The 25,052-nt window shown below is 43.9% G+C and overlaps 1 protein-coding gene across 2 annotated transcripts in view; it reads right to left on the bottom strand.

Annotated features, from left to right (window-relative positions):
* Positions 1–500: 500 nt before the first annotated feature.
* The window catches only part of LOC143764137 (A disintegrin and metalloproteinase with thrombospondin motifs 8-like), a 146,751-nt gene continuing 122,199 nt past the window's right edge, over positions 501–25,052 (bottom strand). The window contains exons 4-8 of one of the 2 annotated variants that reach the window (XM_077249356.1): positions 4,766–5,064; positions 4,188–4,371; positions 3,900–4,063; positions 3,043–3,218; positions 501–2,371 (exon numbers count right to left, since the gene is read on the bottom strand). In XM_077249356.1, the coding sequence (XP_077105471.1) occupies positions 1,636–2,371; positions 3,043–3,218; positions 3,900–4,063; positions 4,188–4,371; positions 4,766–5,064 (1,559 nt within the window). In that variant the 3' untranslated portion in view covers positions 501–1,635. The remainder of the gene's footprint in view (positions 2,372–3,042; positions 3,219–3,899; positions 4,064–4,187; positions 4,372–4,765; positions 5,065–25,052) is intronic. The other variant, XM_077249355.1, reaches the window with a different exon arrangement.

Raw genomic sequence — 25,052 nt, 5'->3', positions numbered from 1 at the left:
TGGCTGGAGTGTGTCAGCAGTTCCTGCAAGATGAAGGCATTGAAGCTATGGACTGGCCCACCCATTCCCCAGACCTGAATCTGATTGAACACATCTGGGACATCATGTCTCGCACCATCCACCAACGTCACGTTGCACCACAGACTGTCCAGGAGTTGGCGGCTGCTTTAGTCCAGGTCTGGGAGGAGATCCCTCAGGAGACCATCCGCCGCCTCATCAGGAGCATGACCAGGCGTTGTAGGGGGGTTATACAGGCATGTGGAGGCCACACACACTACTGAGCATCATTTCCCTGTCTTGAGGCATTTCCACTGAAGTTGGATCAGCCTATAACTTGATTTTCCACTTTGATTTTGAGCATCATTCCAACTCCAGACCTCCGTGGGATATTAGTTGTGATTTACATTTATCATTTTTAGGTTTTATTGTTCTCCACACATTCCACTATGTAATGAATAAAGATTTACAACTGGAATATTTCATTCAGTGATCTCTAGGATGTGGGATTTTAGTGTTCCCTTTATTTTTTTCAGCAGTGTATAACTGGAATAGCTTTAACAAGAAGCAACTACTACTGAAGCTACAGAAATGGGTGCGGAGCCTGGTACCACGGGTCGGTCTATACGGGCCCAAGAGAGCATCGTCTGTGACCTCCCACATGTAATAAAAATGGAAAAGTAACAATATGGCTGCAGCATCTCCCATGCTGGCTGAGCACCAGGAATAGTCAGCGTAAGGTGCCCCAATGTTTTCTAAGAAACCTTCTTTCCTGCCCATGATTGCCAGATTCCTCCTCCACCCTCTTTCTCCCTGAGGATGTTCAGATTTAGCAGATATCTTGTCTGAGACTCTGGAGCCTAAAAAGGGGAATGAAGCAACAAAACCGGATGGATCACTTCCTGAGGCCACACACCGAGCACGTTCCTCTGCTGCTGACATCTGCTATACCCATGTGCCATAATATTACAGCATGTAAATGTGTCTTGCCCACCCCCTGGTGGGTCTCGCTGCCACCCCTCCATCACCCTGGTATCTAAGGTACATCAATAGGCGCAGCTCTGGATGGTGATATCTGCACGGAGGAATAAATATGGCATTACTATTAATGAGAAGCGTCTGTTTAATCATCACGCTGTTAGTCCACTTCACACGAGGGTATAAATGTGCATCTCTGGACTGGTAAAATTCCACATCTCAGATGTGTCCCATCAAGATAAAAACACGGTTATGCAAGTCCCGACGGTGATGAAACGCACTTTACAGACACGTTCCCGCCAGAGCGCGCTGGTCTGCAGAGAACATTGAGATCATTATGCAACACACTTTCCACACACTACCACTGATTGTTACCTCCCTGGTGTATGAAGAGGGCCCGGCCATGAGCTGCGTGCCGCCTAGTGAGGTAGAGATCCAGGCTATGTGGGACACGACGTGTGTCTATGGGGCAAGCTCATCTCCCGCCCTCTCGTCATATAGTGCTGCCAACAAGACCTGATCGGTCATCACCGAATCGTATCACAGTGAGAAACCAGCAAAGGCTCATAGATCCTTTGAGGTCGAGTAAGATGTCGAGTCCCCCCCACAGATGTGGGGCCCGTGTTTGTAGCTGCCTGTATGACACGAGTCTCACTGTCCTCAGCAATCTTCCAACTTACAAGGCGCCTTGGCCCCTGAAGGGCGTTTTCGTGAGTCACATGTTCCTTCCTCTGTCTCTTTGCCCATATAGTCCAGACAGTACACCCTCTGTGTCCTTATTCCTTCCCCGCAGGTCTGAGAACAATATGACCAGCTCCCTACTCTCCACATAGGACACGGCAGATCCTCACAAACTCGAATGTCCTCTGGCTTCAGTTCTTGAGGACACTGATCTGAGGGCCCACCCTCTACATCCAGACACTCCACTGTCCTCCTCTTCCATCCAGAACCACAAGTCTTGGAGCATTGAGACCAGTCTCCTAGGACCCATTGAGAGGATAGGAATGGCCTGAGGAAATTATGGGATAATTTGTCCTTGGCTCTCTTTTGGCTGTATGGGATACTCTTAGGAATATAGAAGGTATACTTGATTTTCGGAGGGACAGACTCTCCGACTACTCGTAGGAGTTGTATAGTCAGCACTTCCGGGAGGGGTTGAAAGCTTTGTATCCTTTCCAATGTAGTATTAGAGCCGCTATATAGGAGGACAGATCCTCTTAAATGCACGTCTTGTTCAATGGAAGACACGGCATAATCCCCATTAAGGAGATAGCTTCCATCTGCTCTCCTGATGGCTAAGTAGATGCCATCATAGATGACACTTCGGTGACTGCGCTGCTTCACGTCTATACTGGTGGCTCCGGCCGGGATGGTGACAACATCTGTGTATCCGTACCTGCGGACACCCAAACCATTAGCTGATAGGCGACTCAATCATTCATCGTTATTCTATATTCTCTCATCTGTGATTACAATATCATTACATATAAGTGATATATGACATACAATAATATCAGACAGCAGCCATAGCGTGGCATTTATTATCGTGATATCATAGGTGGCCTTGGTGACCCCTCTCTTATGTTTTGCCACCTTGGTGGCATTTACTCTGCAGTTATGACAGCTGAGCCGCCCCAACTAACTGTTATTTGTATTTTTTTAGCTAAGCATCATTTTTCCTGTATTTATTTCATTGCTATTGTGTATGGTGACCTGTCTTCCCTTGTTCATTGTGTTTGACTTTTCATGATATGTGTACCATTATTTGTAATATGTGTTGAATGCCACAATGCGACTCCACTTTTGACCACACTGTCTCTTTTTTGGGTTTCATGAGGTGTTTTTATTCTTCTGTTTTTGTGTTTTTTGTAATTAAGAAAATTCTGGATTAAATATGTTTTTGTATTTTTTTACTTTGATAGGTTATTTAAAGGGCGTAATTATTTATGGAGATAAACTATTTAAAAAAATTCAATGTGCCACTTAATTCTAGGACAAAAAAAAAAGAGTCAGCGGCCCCAGATGTTAGTCGGTGCAGACACACAGAAGTAATACTGAGCATCATACTTGCACTTGCTGAGCGATCCGGTTATTTTCCGGCAGCTCGAGCCGTCTCCTCCACAGACTCCACATTTGTCCAGTTTCTTGGTGGAGTTTAATATGTGATCACATCCAGCTTTGAAGCACTGACCCTGTACACACACGGAGAGGCTATCCGGCCCACACAGGGTGCCATCGACGACCTAGAGGAACAAAGACCAGATATGAGCGAGGTAATGTACCCACCTCATCACACATCGCCCGCAGTCAGTGCTCAGGTACTAACAGGTACAGAAAGAAGAATAATGTGAGGGCAGAAGACAGATGTTGGCCCCGGACACAAAGCTGATGTGAATCGTACCAAATCCACTCCCAGTTAAACACTATGGGCACCTTGCATGTTTCCCCATGTGTCTGCAGACTTTGTGCTGGAAAGGCGGTGTGGGCATCTGCAGTTTGAGGGTTTGTGCTGGGTCACAAACCTCCGCTCCACTCAGACGGCACTTGGCTGACACCTCTTTGGGATCGGTGGGAAAGCCCTGCAGTCGGACCCCAGCAATCACTAAAGGTACCCCTGTGCTATGGACACTGCAGATAGCTGGGGAAAGAAGAATTGGTCGCTTTGGATTTCAACATGCCTAATTTCTTGTTCTCCAAGGAAATCAGCAGCCACCAGAGATGGAATGTCTTGCTCCTACCTCTTGAAAATACATGGAAGCTTGTCCAAATGGAGCATGCATTTGTATGGAAGGGGATCTCCGAAGTTATGATTTTATGTATCAAAACCCCCAGATGTGAACACATTATCAATCAAGGCTCTGGACATTTACACTTCTTGTTATCATTTAATTCTCTGAGATTATCCATAACAAGTGAGAACTGACCTTGGACTGGAAGACTTTAAATTCGCTCCCTCCACGTTCTTGGCACATGAGCTTGCATCTATCCCGTGGTGAGACTCCAGAGTATTTAGGGAGCCACACTTTGAGATTACCATGACGATCACTGAAATTGTGTATTTCACACTGAAGATCCCGGAAACTTTTCTCTAAATATCAGAATTGGAAGATTTTGGGACATTGGACGGCAGAGAACACAGATCAGCTCAATCCTGTTCTCATAGAGACAGTAAAGCTGTGGTGGGTCTGGACTGGGGCACTGGTGGTCCTTACCTCCCGGGGGACACTCCTGTGTGCTGCACGACTCGTACTTGGCTCTCAGACCTTGACAGTATTTCCCTCCATTGTGGGGCTGGGGGTCATTACACTCTCGATAGGAGAAACGAACACCTCCCCCGCAGCTCCGGGAACATTCCCCCCATGGGTTCCAGCTGCCCCAGTTCCCATCCACAGGCACCTAAAACGTAAGACACAATATAAGTTGGATCTGGTGTGCTCTATGCATCACATAAAAAAGTCTCTGGGCTCCTGGCACCGCAAGGCACATACGGGACAGTTACCAGGTATGTCAGAGCAAACACTACTAATACACAATGTGGAGGACATCATGAACCTCTAACTGCAGCTCTTCCTTCAGGAATCTGTGCATGGTGGGTGATCGCTCCTGTAGAAACTATAATGGCTGCCATATTGTTTTCAAACATTCCACTGGACCAATTTATATAAAAATGTTTTCCATGAAAACTGCTACTGTGCGGAGACTCTGGAGGATGAGTGACATGATGGCAGAGAGGCCTTATGGGCTCCACTGTTAATGAGAATCAGCTAAACTTGTGGAGTTAGAACATTACCTGAGGCGGAAGGACCTCATCTTCCACCTGGCATACTCCGTCCCAGCAGATGTGCCGCTGTCCACACGGCGTGCCATCGGCCCAGGGCAGGCTTCCGTTCTTAGTGTGACACACTGTCTCATCCATCACTTTGCACCACAGCTGAGAGCAGACATCGTCCTGTCGGGTGTTAGCACAATGAGAGAACTCTTCCCCGAACACCTGACGACACTGGTTGTCCAAGTCGTAGCGAGCTGACCTCCCGGGGGGCTCTACGGGGAGGATGAGAGACGTCCCGGGAGTGTCCAGCAGGCAGTTCCCTAAAGTGGCAAAGAAAAGGATTTAGTCTGTGTTCTTCAGGCATTGCTACAACCACTATGTCATGAAACAAACAGCAGAACCTCTGAGATCAGCCGCCCTCACCCTCAGGGCAAGCACTTGGCAACTTCCATCTAGCCACAAAAGCAGCAACATGTCAACCTAAGCAGAATTATCAGCGGTACACATCTCTGGTGATCATGGTATTACTGATGGTCCAGAAGGTGAATAAATCCAAATATAAGAAGTCACAGCGCGATCCTGTCTCCGCAGAATTTATCTCTACAGAATTATTGGTGACTAATGAAAAATGGGAAATTTCCATCATTTGTTTCTTTCCATCTATTACAGCGATAGGAAGCAAACTTTAACATATGAAATCCATTTCTAATATTTCCACAGATCTCAATAATGTATATAGTAATATGGCCGTCCTTCTCCTCAGTGTGATATAGTAATATATACAGTATATAGTAATATGGCCGCCCTTCTCCTCAGTGTGATCAAGAAATATATATAGTAATATGGCCGTCCTTCTCCCCAGTGTGATATAGTAACATATATATAGTAATATGGCAGTCCTTCTCCTCAGTGTGATTTAGTAATATATATACAATAATATGGGCGCCCTTCTCCTCAGTGTGATATAGTAATATATATAGTAATATGGGCATCCTTCTCCTCAGTGTTATATTGTAATATGGCCTCCCTTCTCCTCATTGTGATATAGTAATATATATAGTAATATGGCGGCCCTTCTCCTCAGTGTGATATAGTAATATATATAGTAATATGGCGGCCCTTCTCCTCAGTGTGATATAGTAATATATATAGTAATATGGCCGCCCTTCTCCTCAGTGTGATATAGTAATATATATAGTAATATGTCCGCCCTTCTCCTCATTGTGATATAGTAATATATATAGTAATATGGCGGCTCTTCTCCTCAGTGTGATATAGTAATATATATAGTAACATGGCCGCCCTTCTCCTCAGTATGATATAGTAATATATATAGTAATATGGCCGCCCTTCTCATTGTGATATAGTAATATATATAGTAATATGGTCGCCATTCTCCTCACTGTGATATAGTAATATATATAGTAATATGGCCGCCCTTCTCCTCATTGTGATATAGTAATATATAGTAATATGGTCGCCATTCTCCTCAGTGTGATATAGTAATATATATAGTAATATGGCCGCCCTTCTCATTGTGATATAGTAATATATATAGTAATATGGTCGCCATTCTCCTCAGTGGTGATATAGTTATATATAGTAATATGGTCGCCCTTCTCCTCAGTGGTGATATAGTAATATATAGTAATATGGACGCCCTTCTCCTCAGTGGTGATATAGTAATATATATAGTAATATGGCCGCCCTTCTCCTCAGTGTGATATAGTAACATATATATAGTAATATGGCCGCCCTTCTCCTCGGTGTGATATAGTAATATATACAGTAATATGGCGGCCCTTCTCCTCAGTGTGATATAGTAATATATATAGTAATATGGCCGCCCTTCTCCTCAGTGTGATATAGTAATATATATAGTAATATGGCCGCCCTTCTCATTGTGATCTAGTAATATATATAGTAATATGGTCGCCATTCTCCTCAGTGTGATATAGTAATATATACAGTAATATGGCCGCCCTTCTCCTCATTGTGATACAGTAATATATATAGTAATATGGTCGCCCTTCTCCTCAGTGGTGATATAGTAATATATATAGTAATATGGACGCCCTTCTCCTCAGTGTGATATAGTAATATATACAGTAATATGGGCGCCCTTCTCCTCAGTGTGATATAGTAATATATCTATATATATAATTGCCTAAGGGGTACTTCCGTCTTTCTGTCGGCAACTTCTGTCACGGATATTCATTCGCTGATTGGTCTCGCCAGCTGCCTGTCATGGCTGCCGCGACCAATCAGCGACGGGCACAGTCCGATTAGTCCCTCCCTACTCCCTTGCAGTCAGTGCTCGGCGCCCGCTCCACGGCTCACACAGGGTTAATGCCAGCGGTAACGGACCGCGTTATGCCACGGGTAACTCACTCCGTTACCGCCGCTATTAACCCTGTGTGACCAAGTTTTTACTATTGAGGCTGCCTATGCAGCCTCAATAGTAAAAACATCTAATGTTAAAAATAATAATTAAATGTAACAAATCATTATATACTCACCTTCCGCCGCCTTTCCGACACTCCGGTGACCGGTCCATGCAAGCGGCAGGTTCCGATGCTAAGGTTGGTGTGCGACAAGGACCTGCCATGACGTCACGGTCATGTGACCGCGACGTCATCACAGGCCCTGCGCGCCTGCGCGAGAAGGACCTGCCATGACGTCACAGTCATGTCACCGCGACGTCATCACAGGCCCTGCGCGCCTGCGCGAGAAGGACCTGCCATGACGTCACACTCATGTAACTGCGACGTCATCGCAGGCCCTGCGCGCCTGCGCGAGAAGGACCTGCCGTGACGTCACGGTCATGTGACCGCGACGTCATCACACCCTCGGACCGGAAGCTGCCGCCTGAACCGAACGCAGGCGACAGAACTACAAGGGGCCCCTCGGAAGGTGAGTATATGTTTATTTTTAATTTTTTAACCTGTGACATACGTGGCTGGGCAATATACTACGTGGCTGGGCAATATACTACGTGGCTCTGTGCAGTATACTACGTCGCTGTGCAATATACTACATCACTGGGCAATATACTACGTAACTGGGCAATATACTACGTCACTGGGCAATATACTACGTGGCTGGGCAATATACTACGTCACTGGGCAGTATACTACGTCACTGGGCAGTATACTACGTAACTGGGCAATATACTACTTAACTGGGCAATATACTACGTGGCTCTGTGCTGTATACTGCGTTGCTGTACAATATACTACGTGGCTCTGTGCTGTATACTACGTAACTGGGCAATATACTACGTGGCTCTGTGCTGTATACTACGTAACTGGGCAATATACTACGTCACTGGGCAATATAATACGTAACTGGGCAATATACTACGTGGCTGTGCAATATACTACATAACTGGGCAATATACTACGTGGCTGTGCAATATACTATGTCACTGGGCAATATACTATGTAACTGGGCAATAAACTACGTCACTGGGCAATATACTACATCACTGGGCAATATACTTTGTCACTGGGCAATAAACTACGTCACTGGGCAATATACTACGTCACTGGGCAATATACTACGTCACTGGGCAATATACTATATGGACATGCATATTCTAGAATACCCGTTGCGTTAGAATCGGGCCACCATCTAGTATAGTAATATGCCCGCCCTTCTCCTCATTGTGATATAGTAATATATATAGTAATATGGCCTCACTGCTCATCATTGTAATATAGTAATATATATAGTAATATGGTCGCCATTCTCCTCAGTGTGATATAGTAATATATATAGTAATATGGTCGCCCTTCTCAGTGTGATATAGTAATATATATATAGTAATATGGCCGCCCTTCTCCTCAGTGTAATATAGTGATATATATAGTAATATGGCCACCCTTCTCCTCAGTGTAATATAGTAATATATATAGTAATATGGCGGCCCTTCTCCTCAGTATGATATAGTAATATATATAGTAATATGGCCGCCCTTCTTCTCAGTGTGATATAGTAATATATATAGTAATATGGCCACTCTTCTCCCCAGTGTGATATAGTAATATAGTAATATGGTCGATATTTTCCCCAGTGTGATATAGTAATATATATAGTAGTATGGCCGCCCTTCTCCTCAGTGTGATATAGTAATATCTATAGTAATATGGCCGCCCTTCTCCTCAGTGTGATATAGTAATATATATAGTAATATGGCCGCCCTTCTCCTCAGTGTAATATAGTGATATATATAGTAATATGGCCGCCCTTCTCCTCAGTGTAATATAGTAATATATATAGTAATATGGCGGCCCTTCTCCTCAGTGTGATATAGTAATATATATAGTAATATGTCCTCCCTTGTCCACAGTGTGATATAGTAATATATATAGTAATATGGCCGCCCTTCTCCTCAGTGTGATATAGTAATATGGCCGCCCTTCTCCCCAGTGTGATATAGTAATATATATATAGTAATATGGCCGCCCTTCTCCGCAGTGTGATATAGTAATATATATAGTAGTATGGCCGCCCTTCTCCTCAGTGTGATATAGTAATATATATAGTAATATGGCCGCCCTTCTCCCCAGTGTGATATAGTAATATATATATAGTAATATGGTGGCCATTCTCCTCAGTGTGATATAGTAACATGTATAGTAATGTGGCCGCTCTTCTCCTCAATGTGATATAGTAATATATATAGTAATATGGCTGCCCTTCTCCACAGTGTGATATAGAAATATATATAGTAACATGGCCGCTCTTCTCCTCAGTGTGATATAGTAATATATATAGCAATATGGCCGCTCTTCTCCTCAGTGTGATATAGTAATATATATAGCAATATGGCCGCTCTTCTCCTCAGTGTGATATAGTAATATATATAGTAATATGGCCGCCCTTCTCCCCAGTGTGATAAAGTAATATATATAGTAATATGGCTGCCCTTCTCCTCAGTATGATATAGTAATATATATATAGTAATATGGCCGCCCTTCTCCTCAGTGTGATAAAGTAATATATATAGTAATATGGCAGCGCTTCTCCTCAGTGTGATAAAGTAATATATATAGTAATGTGGCTGCCCTTCTCCTCAGTGTGATATAGTAATACATATATATAGTAATATGGCCGCCCTTCTCCTTGGTGTGATATAGTAATATATACAGTAATATGGCCGTCCTTCTCCCCAAGATGATATAGTAATATATACAGTAATATGGGCGCCCTTCTCCTCAGTGTGATATAGTAATATATATAGTAATAAGGCCTCAATTGTCCACAGTGTTATATAGTAATATATATAGTTATATGGCCTCCCTTCTCCTCAGTGTGATATAGTAATTTGGCCGCCCTTCTCCCCAGTGTGATATAGTAATATATACACTCACTGGCAGGGCCGGACTGGGACTAAAATTCAGCCCTGGCATTTGAAGTTACACAGGCTCACTTGTCACATGGTGACTGTATAATATCTTTGTACACTTGTAGGCAGGGCCGGTTTTAGGCAAAGTGGGGCCCTAGGTAAAGTTTAAAATGGGTCCCCAAATGCTAACATATTGCACATCACACAGAAGCCTTTCTGTTGTATTTACGTGCGCTGAGTTTAGGCCGCTAAACGAGTTTGATCGACAATACTGAAGTTGTTCAACGCTTGTTTCCCGGCCTCTTTCCACCAGCTGAGGAATAATGATGAGACAGAACGATCACTAATAGATCACCATACAGTATCATGTTTTCAGCAGCACATCTACAGTTTACACTGGCAATGTGCTGCTGACAACAAGGCTTTTTGTTCCAGCAAAAACAATCCGAATATGCAGCATTTTACTTGTTTAGTAAAATACACCCCATAGTCCTCCATATATTATAATGTGCTCCATAGTCCTCCATATAGTATAATACACTCCCTATAGTCCTCCATATATTAAAATACACTGCTCAGTCCTCCACATAGTATAATACACTCCTCATAGTCCTCCATATAGCATAATACAATCCTCATAGTGCTCCATATAGTATAATGCACCGCCACAGTCATCCATGTAGTACAATTCACTTCCCATAGTATAATGCACCCCATAGTTCTTCATATAGTATAACGTATTCCCCATAGTCCTCGATACAGTATAATGCAGCCCACATATAGTATAATGCAGCCACCCCAGAGTATAATGCAGCCACCCCAGAGTATAATGCAGCCACCCCAGAGTATGTAACCCCCATAGAATATAATACAGCCCACCTCCCCATAATATATAATGTAGCCCCCCATAGAATATAATGCAGCCCCCCATAGTATATAACGCAGCCTCCCCCATAGAATATAATATACCCCCACAATAGTATATAACACAGCCACATAGTACATAACATGGCCTCCCCCATAGAATATAATATACTCCCCATAGTATATAGCAAAGCCCGCATATTATATAGCACAAACCGCATAGTATACAGCACAGCCTGCATACTATAGCACAGCTCGCGTAGTAGATAACACAGCCCACACAGCAGTATTCAGCACAGACCACACAGTAGTATACAGCACAGACCACACAGTAGTATACAGCACAGCCCACGTAGAAGTATACAGCACAGTCCACACAGTAGTATACAGCACAGCCCACAGAGTAATATATACAGCACAGCCCACAAAGTAATATATACAGCACAGCCCACAAAGTAATATATACAGCACAGCCCACAGAGAACTATATACAGCACAGCCCACAGAGAACTATATACAGCACAGCCCACAGAGAACTATATAAAGCACAGCCCAGAGTACTATATACAGCACAGCCCAGAGTACTATATAAAGCACAGCCCAGAGAGTACTATATACAGCACAGCCCAGAGAGTACTATATACAGCACAGCCCACAGAGTACTATATACAGCACAGCCCACAGAGAACTATATACAGCACAGCCCACAGAGAACTATATACAGCACAGCCCACAGAGAACTATATAAAGCACAGCCCACAGAGAACTATATAAAGCACAGCCCAGAGTACTATATACAGCACAGCCCAGAGTACTATATAAAGCACAGCACAGAGAGTACTATATACAGCACAGCCCAGAGTGTACTATATACAGCACAGCCCACAGAGTACTATATACAGCACAGCCCACAGAGTACTATATACAGCACAGCCCACAGAGTACTATATACAGCACAGCCCACAGAGTACTATATACAGCACAGCCCACAGAGTACTATATACAGCACAGCCCACAGAGAACTATATACAGCACACAGTAGTATACAGCACAGAGCACAGCCCACAGAGAACTATATACAGCACACAGTAGTATACAGCACAGAGCACAGCCCACAGAGTACTATATACAGCACAGCCCAGAGAACTATATACAGCACACAGTAGTATACAGCACAGAGCACAGCCCACAGAGAACTATATACAGCCCACAGTAGTATACAGCACAGAGCACAGCCCACAGAGAACTATATACAGCACAGAGCACAGCCCACAGAGAACTATATACAGCCCACAGTAGCATACAGCACAGAGCACAGCCCACAGATAACTATATACAGCCCACAGTAGTATACAGCACAGAGCACAGCCCACTGAGAACTATATACAGCACAGAGCACAGCCCACAGAGAACTATATACAGCCCACAGTAGCATACAGCACAGAGCACAGCCCACAGATAACTATATACAGCCCACAGTAGTATACAGCACAGAGCACAGCCCACAGAGAACTATATACAGCACAGAGCACAGCCCAGAGAACTATATACAGCCCACAGTAGCATACAGCAGAGCACAGCCCACAGATAACTATATACAGCCCACAGTAGTATACAGCACAGAGCACAGCCCACAGAGAGCTATATACAGCCCACAGTAGTATACAGCACAGAGCACAGCCCACAGAGAACTATATACAGACCACAGCAGTATACAGCACAGAGCACAGCCCACAGAGAACTATATACAGCCCACAGCAGTATACAGCACAGAGCACAGCCCACAGAGAACTATATATAGCACAGAGCACACAGTAGTATACAGCACAGAGCACAGCCCACAGAGAGCTATATACAGCCCACAGCAGTATACAGCACAGAGCACAGCCCACAGAGAACTATATACAGCCCACAGCAGTATACAGCACAGAGCACAGCCCACAGAGAACTATATATAGCACAGAGCACATAGTAGTATACAGCACAGAGCACAGCCCACAGAGAGCTATATACAGCCCACAGCAGTATACAGCACAGAGCACAGCCCACAGAGAACTATATACAGCCCACAGTAGTATACAGCACAGAGCACAGCCCACAGAGAACTATATACAGCCCACAGCAGTATACAGCACAGAGCACAGCCCACAGAGAACTATATACAGCCCACAGCAGTATACAGCACAGAGCACAGCCCACAGAGAGCTATATACAGCCCACAGCAGTATACAGCACAGAGCACAGCCCACAGAGTACTATATACAGCCCACAGCAGTATACAGCACAGAGCACAGCCCACAGAGAACTATATACAGCCCACAGTAGTATACAGCACAGAGCACAGCCCACAGAGAACTATATACAGCCCACAGCAGTATACAGCACAGAGCACAGCCCACAGAGAACTATATACAGCCCACAGTAGTATACAGCACAGAGCACAGCCCACAGAGAGCTATATACAGCCCACAGGAGTATACAGCACAGAGCACAGCCCACAGAGAACTATATACAGCCCACAGCAGTATACAGCACAGAGCACAGCCCACAGAGAACTATATACAGCCCACAGTAGTATACAGCACAGAGCACAGCCCACAGAGAACTATATACAGCCCACAGCAGTATACAGCACAGAGCACAGCCCACAGAGAACTATATACAGCCCACAGCAGTATACAGCACAGAGCACAGCCCACAGAGAACTATATACAGCCCACAGCAGTATACAGCACAGAGCACAGCCCACAGAGGACTATATACAGCCCACATCTCTTCTCTTCCTCCCCTCACCTCCTCCGAGAATGGCCCCACAGTCCAGAAAAAAAAAAAACTCTCCTCACCTCTCCTCGTGCCCAGCGTTGCTTCCTGGTTCCTGCTCCTGTCTCAGCAGCTGCAGTCTGCCCGGGGCACAGCAGGTGCGCGATGATATGACATCATCGCGCACCCGCAGTGTCAGAGGCAGAGCGGGGAATGATGGGAGAGGAGCGTCTGTAGACGCTCTCTCCTCCATCATTGCATTCAACTGTACCGGCGTCTATACGCCGGTATAGTTGAATGCGACGGCGGGGGCGGCGGATTGAGCGGCCCACCACTGGCACCGGCCCTTCTGGCATTTGCCAGAAGTGCCCTATGGCCAGTCCGGCCCTGCTCACTGGCCACTTTATTAGGTACACCTGTCCAACTTCTTGTTAACACTTAATTTCTAATCAGCCAATCACATGGCGGCAACTCAGTGCATTTAGGCATGTAGACATGGTCAAGACAATCTCCTGCAGTTCAAACCGAGCATCAGTATGGGGAAGAAAGGTGATTTGAGTGCCTTTGAACGTGGCATGGTTGTTGGTGCCAGAAGGGCTGGTCTGAGTATTTCAGAAACTGCTGATCTACTGGGATTTTCACGCACAACCATCTCTAGGGTTTACAGAGAATGGTCTGAAAAAGAAAAAAAATCCAGTGAGCGGCAGTTCTGTGGGCGGAAATGCCTTGTTGATGCCAGAGGTCAGAGGAGAATGGGCAGACTGGTTCGAGCTGATAGAAAGTCAACAGTGACTCAAATCGCCACCCGTTACAACCAAGGTAGACCTAAGAGCATCTCTGAACGCACAGTGCGTCGAACTTTGAGGCAGATGGGCTACAGCAGCAGAAGACCACACTGGGTACCACTCCTTTCAGCTAAGAACAGGAAACTGAGGCTACAATTTGTACAAGCTCATCGAAATTGGACAGTAGAAGATTGGAAAAACGTTGCTTGGTCTGATGAGTCTCGATTTCTGCTGCGACATTCGGATGGTAGGGTCAGAATTTGGCGTAAACAACATGAAAGCATGGATCCATCCTGCCTTGTATGGAGCATCTTTGGGATGTGCAGCCGACAAATCTGCGGCAACTGTGTGATGCCATCATGTCAATATGGACCAAAATCTCTGAGGAATGCTTCCAGCACCTTGTTGAATCTATGCCACGAAGAATTGAGGCAGTTCTGAAGGCAAAAGGGGGTCCAACCCGTTACTAGCATGGTGTACCTAATAAAGTGGCCGGTGAGTGTATATAGTAATATGGTCGCCATTCTCCTCATTGTGATATAGTAATATATATAGTAATATGGCCGCCCTTCTCCCCAGTGTGATATAGTAATATATATAGTAATATGGCCGCCCTTCTCCCCAGTGTGATATAGTAATATATATATAGTAATATGGTGGCCATTCTCCTCAGTGTGATATAGTAATATGTATAGTAATGTGGCCGCTCTTCTCCTCAATATGATATAGTAATATATATAGTAATATGGCTGCCCTTCTCCCCAGTGTGATATAGTAATATATATAGTAATATGGTCGCCATTCTCCTCAGTGTGATACAGTAATATATATAGTAATATGGCCGCCCTTCTCCTCAGTGTGATATAGTAATATATATAGTAATATGACCGCCCTTCTCCCCAGTGTGATAAAGTAATATATATAGTAATATGGCCGCCCTTCTCCTCAGTGTAATATAGTAAAATATATTGTAATGTGGCCGCCCTTCTCCTCAGTGTGATATAGTAATATATATAGTAATATGGTCGCCATTCTCCTCAGTGTGATATAGTAATATATATAGTAATATGGCCCCCCTTCTCCTCAGTGTGATATAGTAAGATGGCCGCGCTTCTCCCCAGTGTGATATAGTAATTTATATAGTAATATGGCCACCCTTCTCCTCAGTGGTGATATAGTAATATATATAGCAATATGGCCGCCCTTCTCCCCAGTGTGATATAGTAATATATATAGTAATATGGTCGCCATTCTCCTCAGTGTGATATAGTAATATATATAGTAATATGACGGCCCTTCTCCTCAGTGTGATATAGTAATATATATAGTAATATGGTCACCATTCTCCTCAGTGTGATATAGTAATATATATAGTAATATGGCCGCCCTTCTCCCCAGTGTGATATAGTAATATATATAGTAATATGGCCGCCCTTCTCCCCAGTGTGATATAGTAATATATATATAGTAATATGGTGGCCATTCTCCTCAGTGTGATATAGTAATAGGTATAGTAATGTGGCCGCTCTTCTCCTCAATGTGATACAGTAATATATATAGTAATATGGCTGCCCTTCTCCCCAGTGTGATATAGTAATATATATAGTAATATGGTCGCCATTCTCCTCAGTGTGATATAGTAATATATATAGTAATATGGCCGCCCTTCTCCTCAGTGTGATATAGTAATATACTGTATATAGTAATATGGCCGCCCTTCTCCTCTGTGTAATATATATAGTAATGTGGCCGCCCTTCTCCTCAGTGTGATATAGTAATACATATAGTAATATGGCCGCCCTTCTCCCCAGTGTGATAAAGTAATATATATAGTAATATGGCCGCCCTTCTCCTCAGTGTAATATAGTAATATATATAGTAATGTGGCCGCCCTTCTCCTCAGTGTGATATAGTAATATATATAGTAATATGGTCGCCATTCTCCTCATTGTGATATAGTAATATATATAGTAATATGGCCGCCTTTCTCCTCAGTGTGATACAGTAATATATATAGTAATATGGCCTGTTGTGAATTCTGCTCTTGGGTTCCCTCCGGTGGTTGTTGATAGTAATGCAGTTGTCCCTGGGTTGCAATCCTGGGCAGGTGTCCCTGCTGATTGCAGCCCTGACTGGGATATTTAGGTGTGCAGGATTCATTAGCCCTTGCCAGTTGTCCATTGTTCTTGGAGGTTTTGCATCTCTGTCTGGTTCCTCCTGCCCTGCTGCCAAATCAGCAAAGATAAGTGTCTGGTTTTTGTTTCTACAGCACACATGCTGTGTGCTTTACAATTCAGTGCTATTCATGGTTTTGTCTTGTCCAGCTTATACTGTGTTTGGATATTTCAGTCAAGTTGGATTCTCAGGAGAAGCAGATATACATTCCATGTCTTTAGTTAGATGGTGGAATTTTTGTATTATCTGCTGTGGATATTTTTAGGGTTTTAATACTGACCGCCTAGTATTCTGTCCTATCCTTTCCTATTTAGCTAGCGTGGCCTCTTTTGCTAAATCCTGATTTCTGCCTGCGTGTGTCTTTTCCTCTAATACTCACAGTCAATATTTGTGGGGGGCTGCCTATCCTTTGGGGTTCTGCTCTGAGGCAAGATAGAATTCCCATTTCCATCTATAGGGGTATTTAGTCCTCCGGCTGTGTCGAGGTGTCTAGGATGTGTTAGGTACACCCCACGGCTACTTTTAGTTGCCGTGTCAGTTTAGGGTTTGCGGTCAGTACAGGTTCCACCTCTCCTGAGAAAGTCCCATGCGGCTCCAAGGTCACCAGATCATAACAGTACAACTGGCCAACAATGAGTTAAATGCATCTCAGAAGAAGGGAAGAAAGGTGTTGAGCCATTTTTTTTTCTGTAGCCTGCTTTGTCTTTTCTTCCCTCTTTTTCTCTGGGTGACTGAGGAGTCTTGTGCTAGCATGGATGTTCAGGGATTAGCTTCTCGTGTAGACCAGCTTGCTGCTAGGGTACAGAGTATTTCTGATTATGTTGTTCAGACACCAGTTTTAGAGCCTAAGATTCCTACTCCCGATTTGTTTTTTGGGGACAGGTCCAAATTTTTGAGTTTTAAAAACAACTGTAAACTGTTTTTTGCTCTGAGACCTCGATCCTCTGGTGATTCCATTCAGCAGGTTAAAATTGTCATCTCCCTGCTGCGTGGCGATCCTCAGGATTGGGCATTTTCCCTGGAATCGGGGAATCTGGCCTTGCTTAATGTAGACGCCTTTTTTCAGGCTTTAGGATTATTATATGATGAACCAAATTCTGTGGATCAAGCGGAGAAGACCTTGTTGGCCCTGTCTCAGGGTCAAGAAGCGGCAGAATTGTATTGTCAGAAATTTAGAAAATGGTCTGTGTTGACCAAATGGAATGATGATGCTTTGGCGGCAATTTTCAGAAAGGGTCTTTCTGAATCCGTTAAAGATGTTATGGTGGGGTTTCCCACGCCTTTTCGTCTGAGTGATTCTATGTCTCTGGCCATTCAGATTGATCGGCGCTTGCGGGAGCGCAGAACTGTGCGCGCTGTGGCGTTGTCCTCAGAGCAGATGCCTGAGCCAATGCAGTGTGATAGGATTCTGTCTAGAACGGAACAACGGGGATTCAGACGTCAGAATAGGTTGTGTTTTTATTGTGGCGATGCTTCTCATGTCATTTCAGTCTGCCCTAAGCGTACCAAGAGGATCGCTAGTTCATTTACCATCAGTACTGTACAACCTAAATTTCTGTTATCTGTGTCCTTGATTTGCTCATTGTCATCATTTTCTGTCATGGCGTTTGTGGATTCAGGCGCCGCTTTGAACTTAATGGACTTTGAGTTTGCCAGGCGTTGTGGTTTTCCCTTACAGTCTTTGCAGAACCCTATTCCTTTAAGGGGCATCGATGCTACACCTTTGGCTAAAAATAAGCCCCAGTTCTGGACACAGGTGACCATGTGCATGGCGCCAGCCCATCAGGAAGATTGTCGATTTCTGGTGTTGCATAATTTGCATGATGCTATTGTGCTGGGATTTCCATGGTTGCAGGTACATAATCCTGTGTTGGATTGGAAGTCTATGTCTGTGACTAGTTGGGGATGTCAGGGGGTTTATAATGACGTTCCTTTGATGTCAATCTCCTCTTCTTCCTCTTCTGAAATTCCAGAGTTTTTGTCTGATTTTCAGGATGTATTCGATGAGACCAAGTCCAGTTCCCTTCCACCGCATAGGGACTGTGATTGTGCTATTGACTTGATTCCAGGCTGTAAGTTTCCTAAGGACCGACTTTTCAACCTGTCTGTGCCTGAACATACCGCCATGCGGAGTTATGTTAAGGAGTCTTTGGAGAAAGGGCATATTCGGCCATCTTCTTCACCGTTAGGAGCAGGATTTTCTTTTGTTGCTAAGAAGGATGGTTCCTTGAGACCCTGTATTGATTATCGCCTCTTGAATAAGATCACGGTCAAGTTTCAATACCCTTTACCTCTGCTTTCCGATTTGTTTGCTAGGATTAAGGGGGCTAGTTGGTTTACGAAGATAGACCTTCGGGGGGCATATAATCTTGTTCGTATTAAGCAGGGTGATGAATGGAAAACTGCGTTTAATACGCCCGAAGGCCATTTTGAATACCTTGTGATGCCATTCGGGCTCTCTAATGCTCCATCTGTTTTTCAGTCCTTCATGCACGATATCATCCGGACTTACCTTGATAAATTCATGACTGTATATTTGGATGACATTTTAATTTTTTCCGATGATTGGGAGTCTCATGTGAAACAGGTCAGGATGGTATTTCAGATCCTTCGTGATAATGCTCTGTTTGTGAAGGGGTCTAAGTGTCTCTTTGGAGTGCAGAAGGTTTCTTTTTTGGGCTTCATTTTTTCTCCCTCATCTATAGAGATGGATCCGGTTAAGGTTCAGGCCATTCATGATTGGATTCAACCCACATCCATGAATAGCCTTCAGAAATTTTTGGGCTTTGCTAATTTTTATCGCCGTTTCATTGCTAACTTCTCCAGTGTGGTTAAACCCTTGACCGATTTGACGAAGAAAGGCGCTGATGTGACAAATTGGTCCTCTGCGGCTGTCTCTGCCTTTCAGGAGCTTAAACGCCGATTTACTTCTGCCCTGGTGTTGCGTCAACCAGATGTTTCTCTTCCGTTTCAGGTTGAGGTTGACGCTTCTGAGATTGGGGCAGGGGCCGTTTTGTCTCAGAGGGATCCTGTTGGTTCCTTGATGAAACCGTGTGCCTTCTTCTCCCGCAAGTTTTCGCCTGAACGCAATTATGATGTCGGCAATCGGGAGTTGTTGGCTATGAAGTGGGCGTTTGAGGAGTGGCGACATTGGCTTGAGGGAGCTAAGCACCGTATTGTGGTCTTGACCGATCATAAAAATCTGATTTACCTCGAGTCTGCCACACGGCTGAATCCTAGACAGGCTCGATGGTCCTTGTTTTTTTCCCGTTTTGATTTCGTGGTCTCGTATCTTCCGGGTTCTAAGAATATTAAGGCTGATGCCCTCTCTAGGAGTTTTTTGCCTGATTCTCCTGAGGTCCTTGAACCGGTCGGCATTCTGAAAGAAGGGGTGGTCCTTTCTGCCATTTCCCCTGATTTACAACGGGTTCTTCAGGAATTTCAGGCTGACAAACCTGATCGCTGTCCAGTGGTGAAACTGTTTGCTCCTGATAGATGGACTAGTAGAGTGATTTCTGAGGTTCATTGTTCTGTGTTGGCTGGCCATCCTGGTATTTTTGGTACCAGAGAATTGGTTGGTAGGTCCTTTTGGTGGCCTTCTTTGTCACGTGATGTGCGTTCTTTTGTGCAGTCCTGTGGGACTTGTGCGCGGGCCAAGCCTTGTTGTTCCCGTGCTAGTGGGTTGCTTTTGCCTTTGCCTGTCCCTGAGAGGCCCTGGACGCATATTTCTATGGATTTTATTTCTGATCTTCCGGTTTCCCAGAAGATGTCGGTCATCTGGGTTGTTTGTGACCGGTTCTCTAAGATGGTCCATTTGGTGCCTTTGCCTAAATTGCCTTCCTCTTTTGATTTGGTTCCGTTGTTTTTTCAGCATGTGGTTCGTTTGCATGGTATTCCGGAGAATATTGTGTCCGACAGAGGTTCCCAGTTTGTTTCTAGGTTTTGGCGGGCCTTTTGTGCTAAGCTGGGCATTGATTTGTCTTTTTCTTCCGCATTTCATCCTCAGACAAATGGCCAGACCGAGCGAACTAATCAGACTTTAGAAACTTATCTGAGATGCTTTGTGTCTGCTGATCAGGATGATTGGGTGGCTTTCTTGCCATTGGCCGAGTTTGCCCTTAATAATCGGGCTAGTTCGGCTACCTTGGTTTCGCCCTTCTTTTGTAATTTTGGTTTTCATCCTCGTTTTTCATCGGGGCAGGTTGAGCCTTCTGACTGTCCTGGTGTGGATTCTGTGGTTGACAGGTTGCAGCAGATTTGGGCTCATGTGGTGAACAATTTGGTATTGTCTCAGGAGGAGGCTCAATGTTTTGCTAACCGTCGTCGGTGTGTTGGTTCCCGGCTTCGGGTTGGGGATTTGGTCTGGTTGTCTTCCTGTCATGTTCCTATGAAGGTTTCTTCCCCTAAGTTTAAGCCTCGCTTTATTGGTCCTTATAGGATTTCTGAGATTATTAATCCGGTGTCTTTTCGATTGGCCCTTCCGGCTTCTTTTGCTATCCATAATGTCTTCCATAGATCTTTATTGCGGAAGTATATGGTGCCCGTTGTTCCCTCTGTTGATCCTCTGGCCCCTGTGTTGGTTGATGGGGAGTTGGAGTATGTGGTTGAGAAGATTTTGGATTCCCGCTTTTCGAGGCGGAGGCTTCAGTACCTGGTCAAATGGAAGGGTTATGGCCAGGAGGATAATTCTTGGGTTTTTGCCTCTGATGTCCATGCTGCTGATTTGGTCCGTGCCTTTCATCTGGCTCGTCCTGATCGGCCTGGGGGCTCTGGTGAGGGTTCGGTGACCCCTCCTCAAGGGGGGGGTACTGTTGTGAGTTCTGCTCTTGGGTTCCCTCCGGTGGTTGTTGATAGTAATGCAGTTGTCCCTGGGTTGCAATCCTGGGCAGGTGTCCCTGCTGATTGCAGCTCTGACTGGGATATTTAGGTGTGCAGGATTCATTAGCCCTTGCCAGTTGTCCATTGTTCTTGGAGGTTTTGCATCTCTGTCTGGTTCCTCCTGCCCTGCTGCCAAATCAGCAAAGATAAGTGTCTGGTTTTTGTTTCTACAGCACACATGCTGTGTGCTTTACAATTCAGTGCTATTCATGGTTTTGTCTTGTCCAGCTTAGACTGTGTTTGGATATTTCAGTCAAGTTGGATTCTCAGGAGAAGCAGATATACATTCCATGTCTTTAGTTAGATGGTGGAATTTTTGTATTATCTGCTGTGGATATTTTTAGGGTTTTAATACTGACCGCTTAGTATTCTGTCCTATCCTTTCCTATTTAGCTAGCGTGGCCTCTTTTGCTAAATCCTCATTTCTGCCTGCGTGTGTCTTTTCCTCTAATACTCACAGTCAATATTTGTGGGGGGCTGCCTATCCTTTGGGGTTCTGCTCTGAGGCAAGATAGAATTCCCATTTCCATCTATTGGGGTATTTAGTCCTCCGGCTGTGTCGAGGTGTCGAGGATGTGTTAGGTACACCCCACGGCTACTTTTAGTTGCGGTGTCAGTTTAGGGTTTGCGGTCAGTACAGGTTCCACCTCTCCTGAGAAAGTCCCATGCGGCTCCAAGGTCACCAGATCATAACAATGGCCCCCCTTCTCCTCAGTGTGATATAGTAAGATGGCCGCCCTTCTCCCCAGTGTGATATAGTAATTTATATAGTAATATGGCCACCCTTCTCCTCAGTGGTGATATAGTAATATATATAGCAATATGGCCACCCTTCTCCCCAGTGTGATATAGTAATATATATAGTAATATGGTCGCCATTCTCCTCAGTGTGATATAGTAATATATATAGTAATATGGCTGCCCTTCTCAGTGTGATATAGTAATATATATATAGTAATATGGCCGCACTTCTCCTCAGTGTGATATAGTAATATATATATATAGTAATATGGCGGCCCTTCTCCTCAGTGTGATTTAGTAATATATATAGTAATATGGCCGCCATTCTCCTCAGTGTGATATAGTAATATATATAGTAATATGGCCGCACTTCTCCTCAGTGTGATTTAGTATTATATATAGTAATATGGCCGCTCTTCTCCCCAGTGTGATATAGTAATATATATATAGTAATATGGAGGCCCTTCTCCTCAGTGTGATATAGTAATATATATAGTAGTATTGCCACCCTTCTCCTCAGTGTGATATAGTAATATATATAGTAATATGGCCGCTCTTCTCCTCAGTATGATATAGTAATATATATAGTAATATGGCCACCCTTCTCCTCAGTGTGATATAGTAATATATATAGTAATGCAACAAATGAGACAGATCAAACAGTAACAGTAAAGGGTTAAAACCGGCCCTCAAGCCGTAGCTGCATAAAGGGGGAACAGAGCGTCACCCGTAATCAAAGTAGTAAAAATAAGGGCCCACATGAAGTCCATCCACCAGCTATTCATATACATATAATATAGTCCAATAGTGGGGGTATAAGGAAACAGTATGGATGGATCAACATGGGAGACAAAACATACCAATTCGATGTGAATGTCAGACAGGCACCGCGATGTCCCCCTCCTCCCGACGCGCGTTTCGGGTGTCCCTTCCTCAAGGGAGGCATACCCATGAAGAAATCCCCCATCCTTAAGTTTAGAAGCTGCCGGAAACCCATCACCTCAGGACCCGCCCACCACGCCGATACACATGGGCCCATGTGATCAGACGTGGGGCGACGGCACAGAGGGACGGAAAACCGGAAGTATGCACGATACGCCAGACCGGAAGTATGGGAGCGGCCAGCTTGGTAAAGGTAAAATGCGCCCATACAGCAGGGCGCTAGATTATAGTATATAAATATTAATGTATGCGCAAAAGGGGAAGCACAGTCCATAAGTAAAGAGGCATTACAACAGCACTATGTGGTACATGTATGGAACAATGTTTATCAATATAACCCAAATTGCGCACACAAAATACACCGTACAGAATTAACTTAATACAGTACTATGAGACATAGTGAACGTATACGTACGAGCAATATGATACGCCAAGAGGCCATGCAAAAATATATATCACGGCCATAGACAGAATACAAATAAAGAGATACATACAATAAAATAAAATAACATGGTCAAAACTTATATAAGAAAAATATATACCCACAGCCAAACAAGAGCAAAAAACATGAAAAAAATTATGAAAAAAATGTAATGAAAATTTTTTTTCTACTTTGGGACTTGTACATCATTCTTTTGTGGTAATGTATTAATCTGGTGTGTCCCGCACACTTTTTTCCATTTTTTTGGCTTCTGCATACGGTATTATGCTGTTTCATCTCTTTAGAAGCCATTTATGCTTTCTACATTTCTATCTAATATATATAGTAGTATGGCTGCCCTTCTCCCCAGTGTGATAAAGTAATATATATAGAAATATGGCCGCCCTTCTCCCCAGTGTGATATAGTAATATATATATAGTAATATGGTTGCCATTCTCCTCAGTGTGATACAGTAATATATATAGTAATGTGGCCGCTCTTCTCCTCAATGTGATATAGTCATGTATATAGTAATATGGTCGCCCTTCTCCTCAGTGTGATATACTGTAGTAATATATATTGTAATATGGCCGCCCTTCTCCTCAGTGTGACATAGTAATATATATAGTAATATGGCCGCCCTTCTCATCAGTGTGATATAGTAATATATATAGTAATATGGTCGCCCTTCTCCTCAGTGTGATATAGTAATTTATATAGTAATATGGCCACCCTTCTCCTCAGTGTGATATACTGTAGTAATATATATTGTAATATGGCCGCCCTTCTCCTCAGTGTGATATAGAAATATATATAGTAATATGGCCGCCCTTCTCATCAGTGTGATATAGTAATATATATAGTAATATGGTCGCCCCTCTCCTCAGTGTGATATAGTAATATATATATAGTAGTATGGCTGCCCTTCTCCCCAGTGTGATATAGTAATATATATAGTAATACGGTCGCCATTCTCCTCAGTGTGATATAGTAATATATATAGTAATATGGCCGCTCTTCTCCTCAGTGTGATATAGTAATATATATAGTAATATGGCCGCCCTTCTCCTCAATGTGATATAGTAATATATAGTAATATGGCTGCCCTTCTCCCCAGTGTGATATAGTAATATATATAGTAATATGGTCGCCATTCTCCTCAGTGTGATATAGTAATATATATAGTAATATGGCCGCCCTTCTCCTCAGTGTGATATAGTAATATATATAGTAATATGGTCGCCATTCTCCTCAGTGTGATATAGTAATATATATAGTAATATGGCGGCCCTTCTCCTCAGTGTGATATAGATATATATATAGTAATATGGCCGCCCTTCTCCTCAGTGTGATATAGTAATATATATAGTAATATGGCCGCCCTTCTCCCC

Source organism: Ranitomeya variabilis, chromosome 4, assembly GCF_051348905.1.
Source record: "Ranitomeya variabilis isolate aRanVar5 chromosome 4, aRanVar5.hap1, whole genome shotgun sequence".
NCBI classification, from domain to species: domain Eukaryota; kingdom Metazoa; phylum Chordata; class Amphibia; order Anura; family Dendrobatidae; genus Ranitomeya; species Ranitomeya variabilis.
The sequence above is the reverse complement of the archived record's forward strand: the minus strand, read 5'-3'. Positions and strand labels throughout refer to the sequence as shown.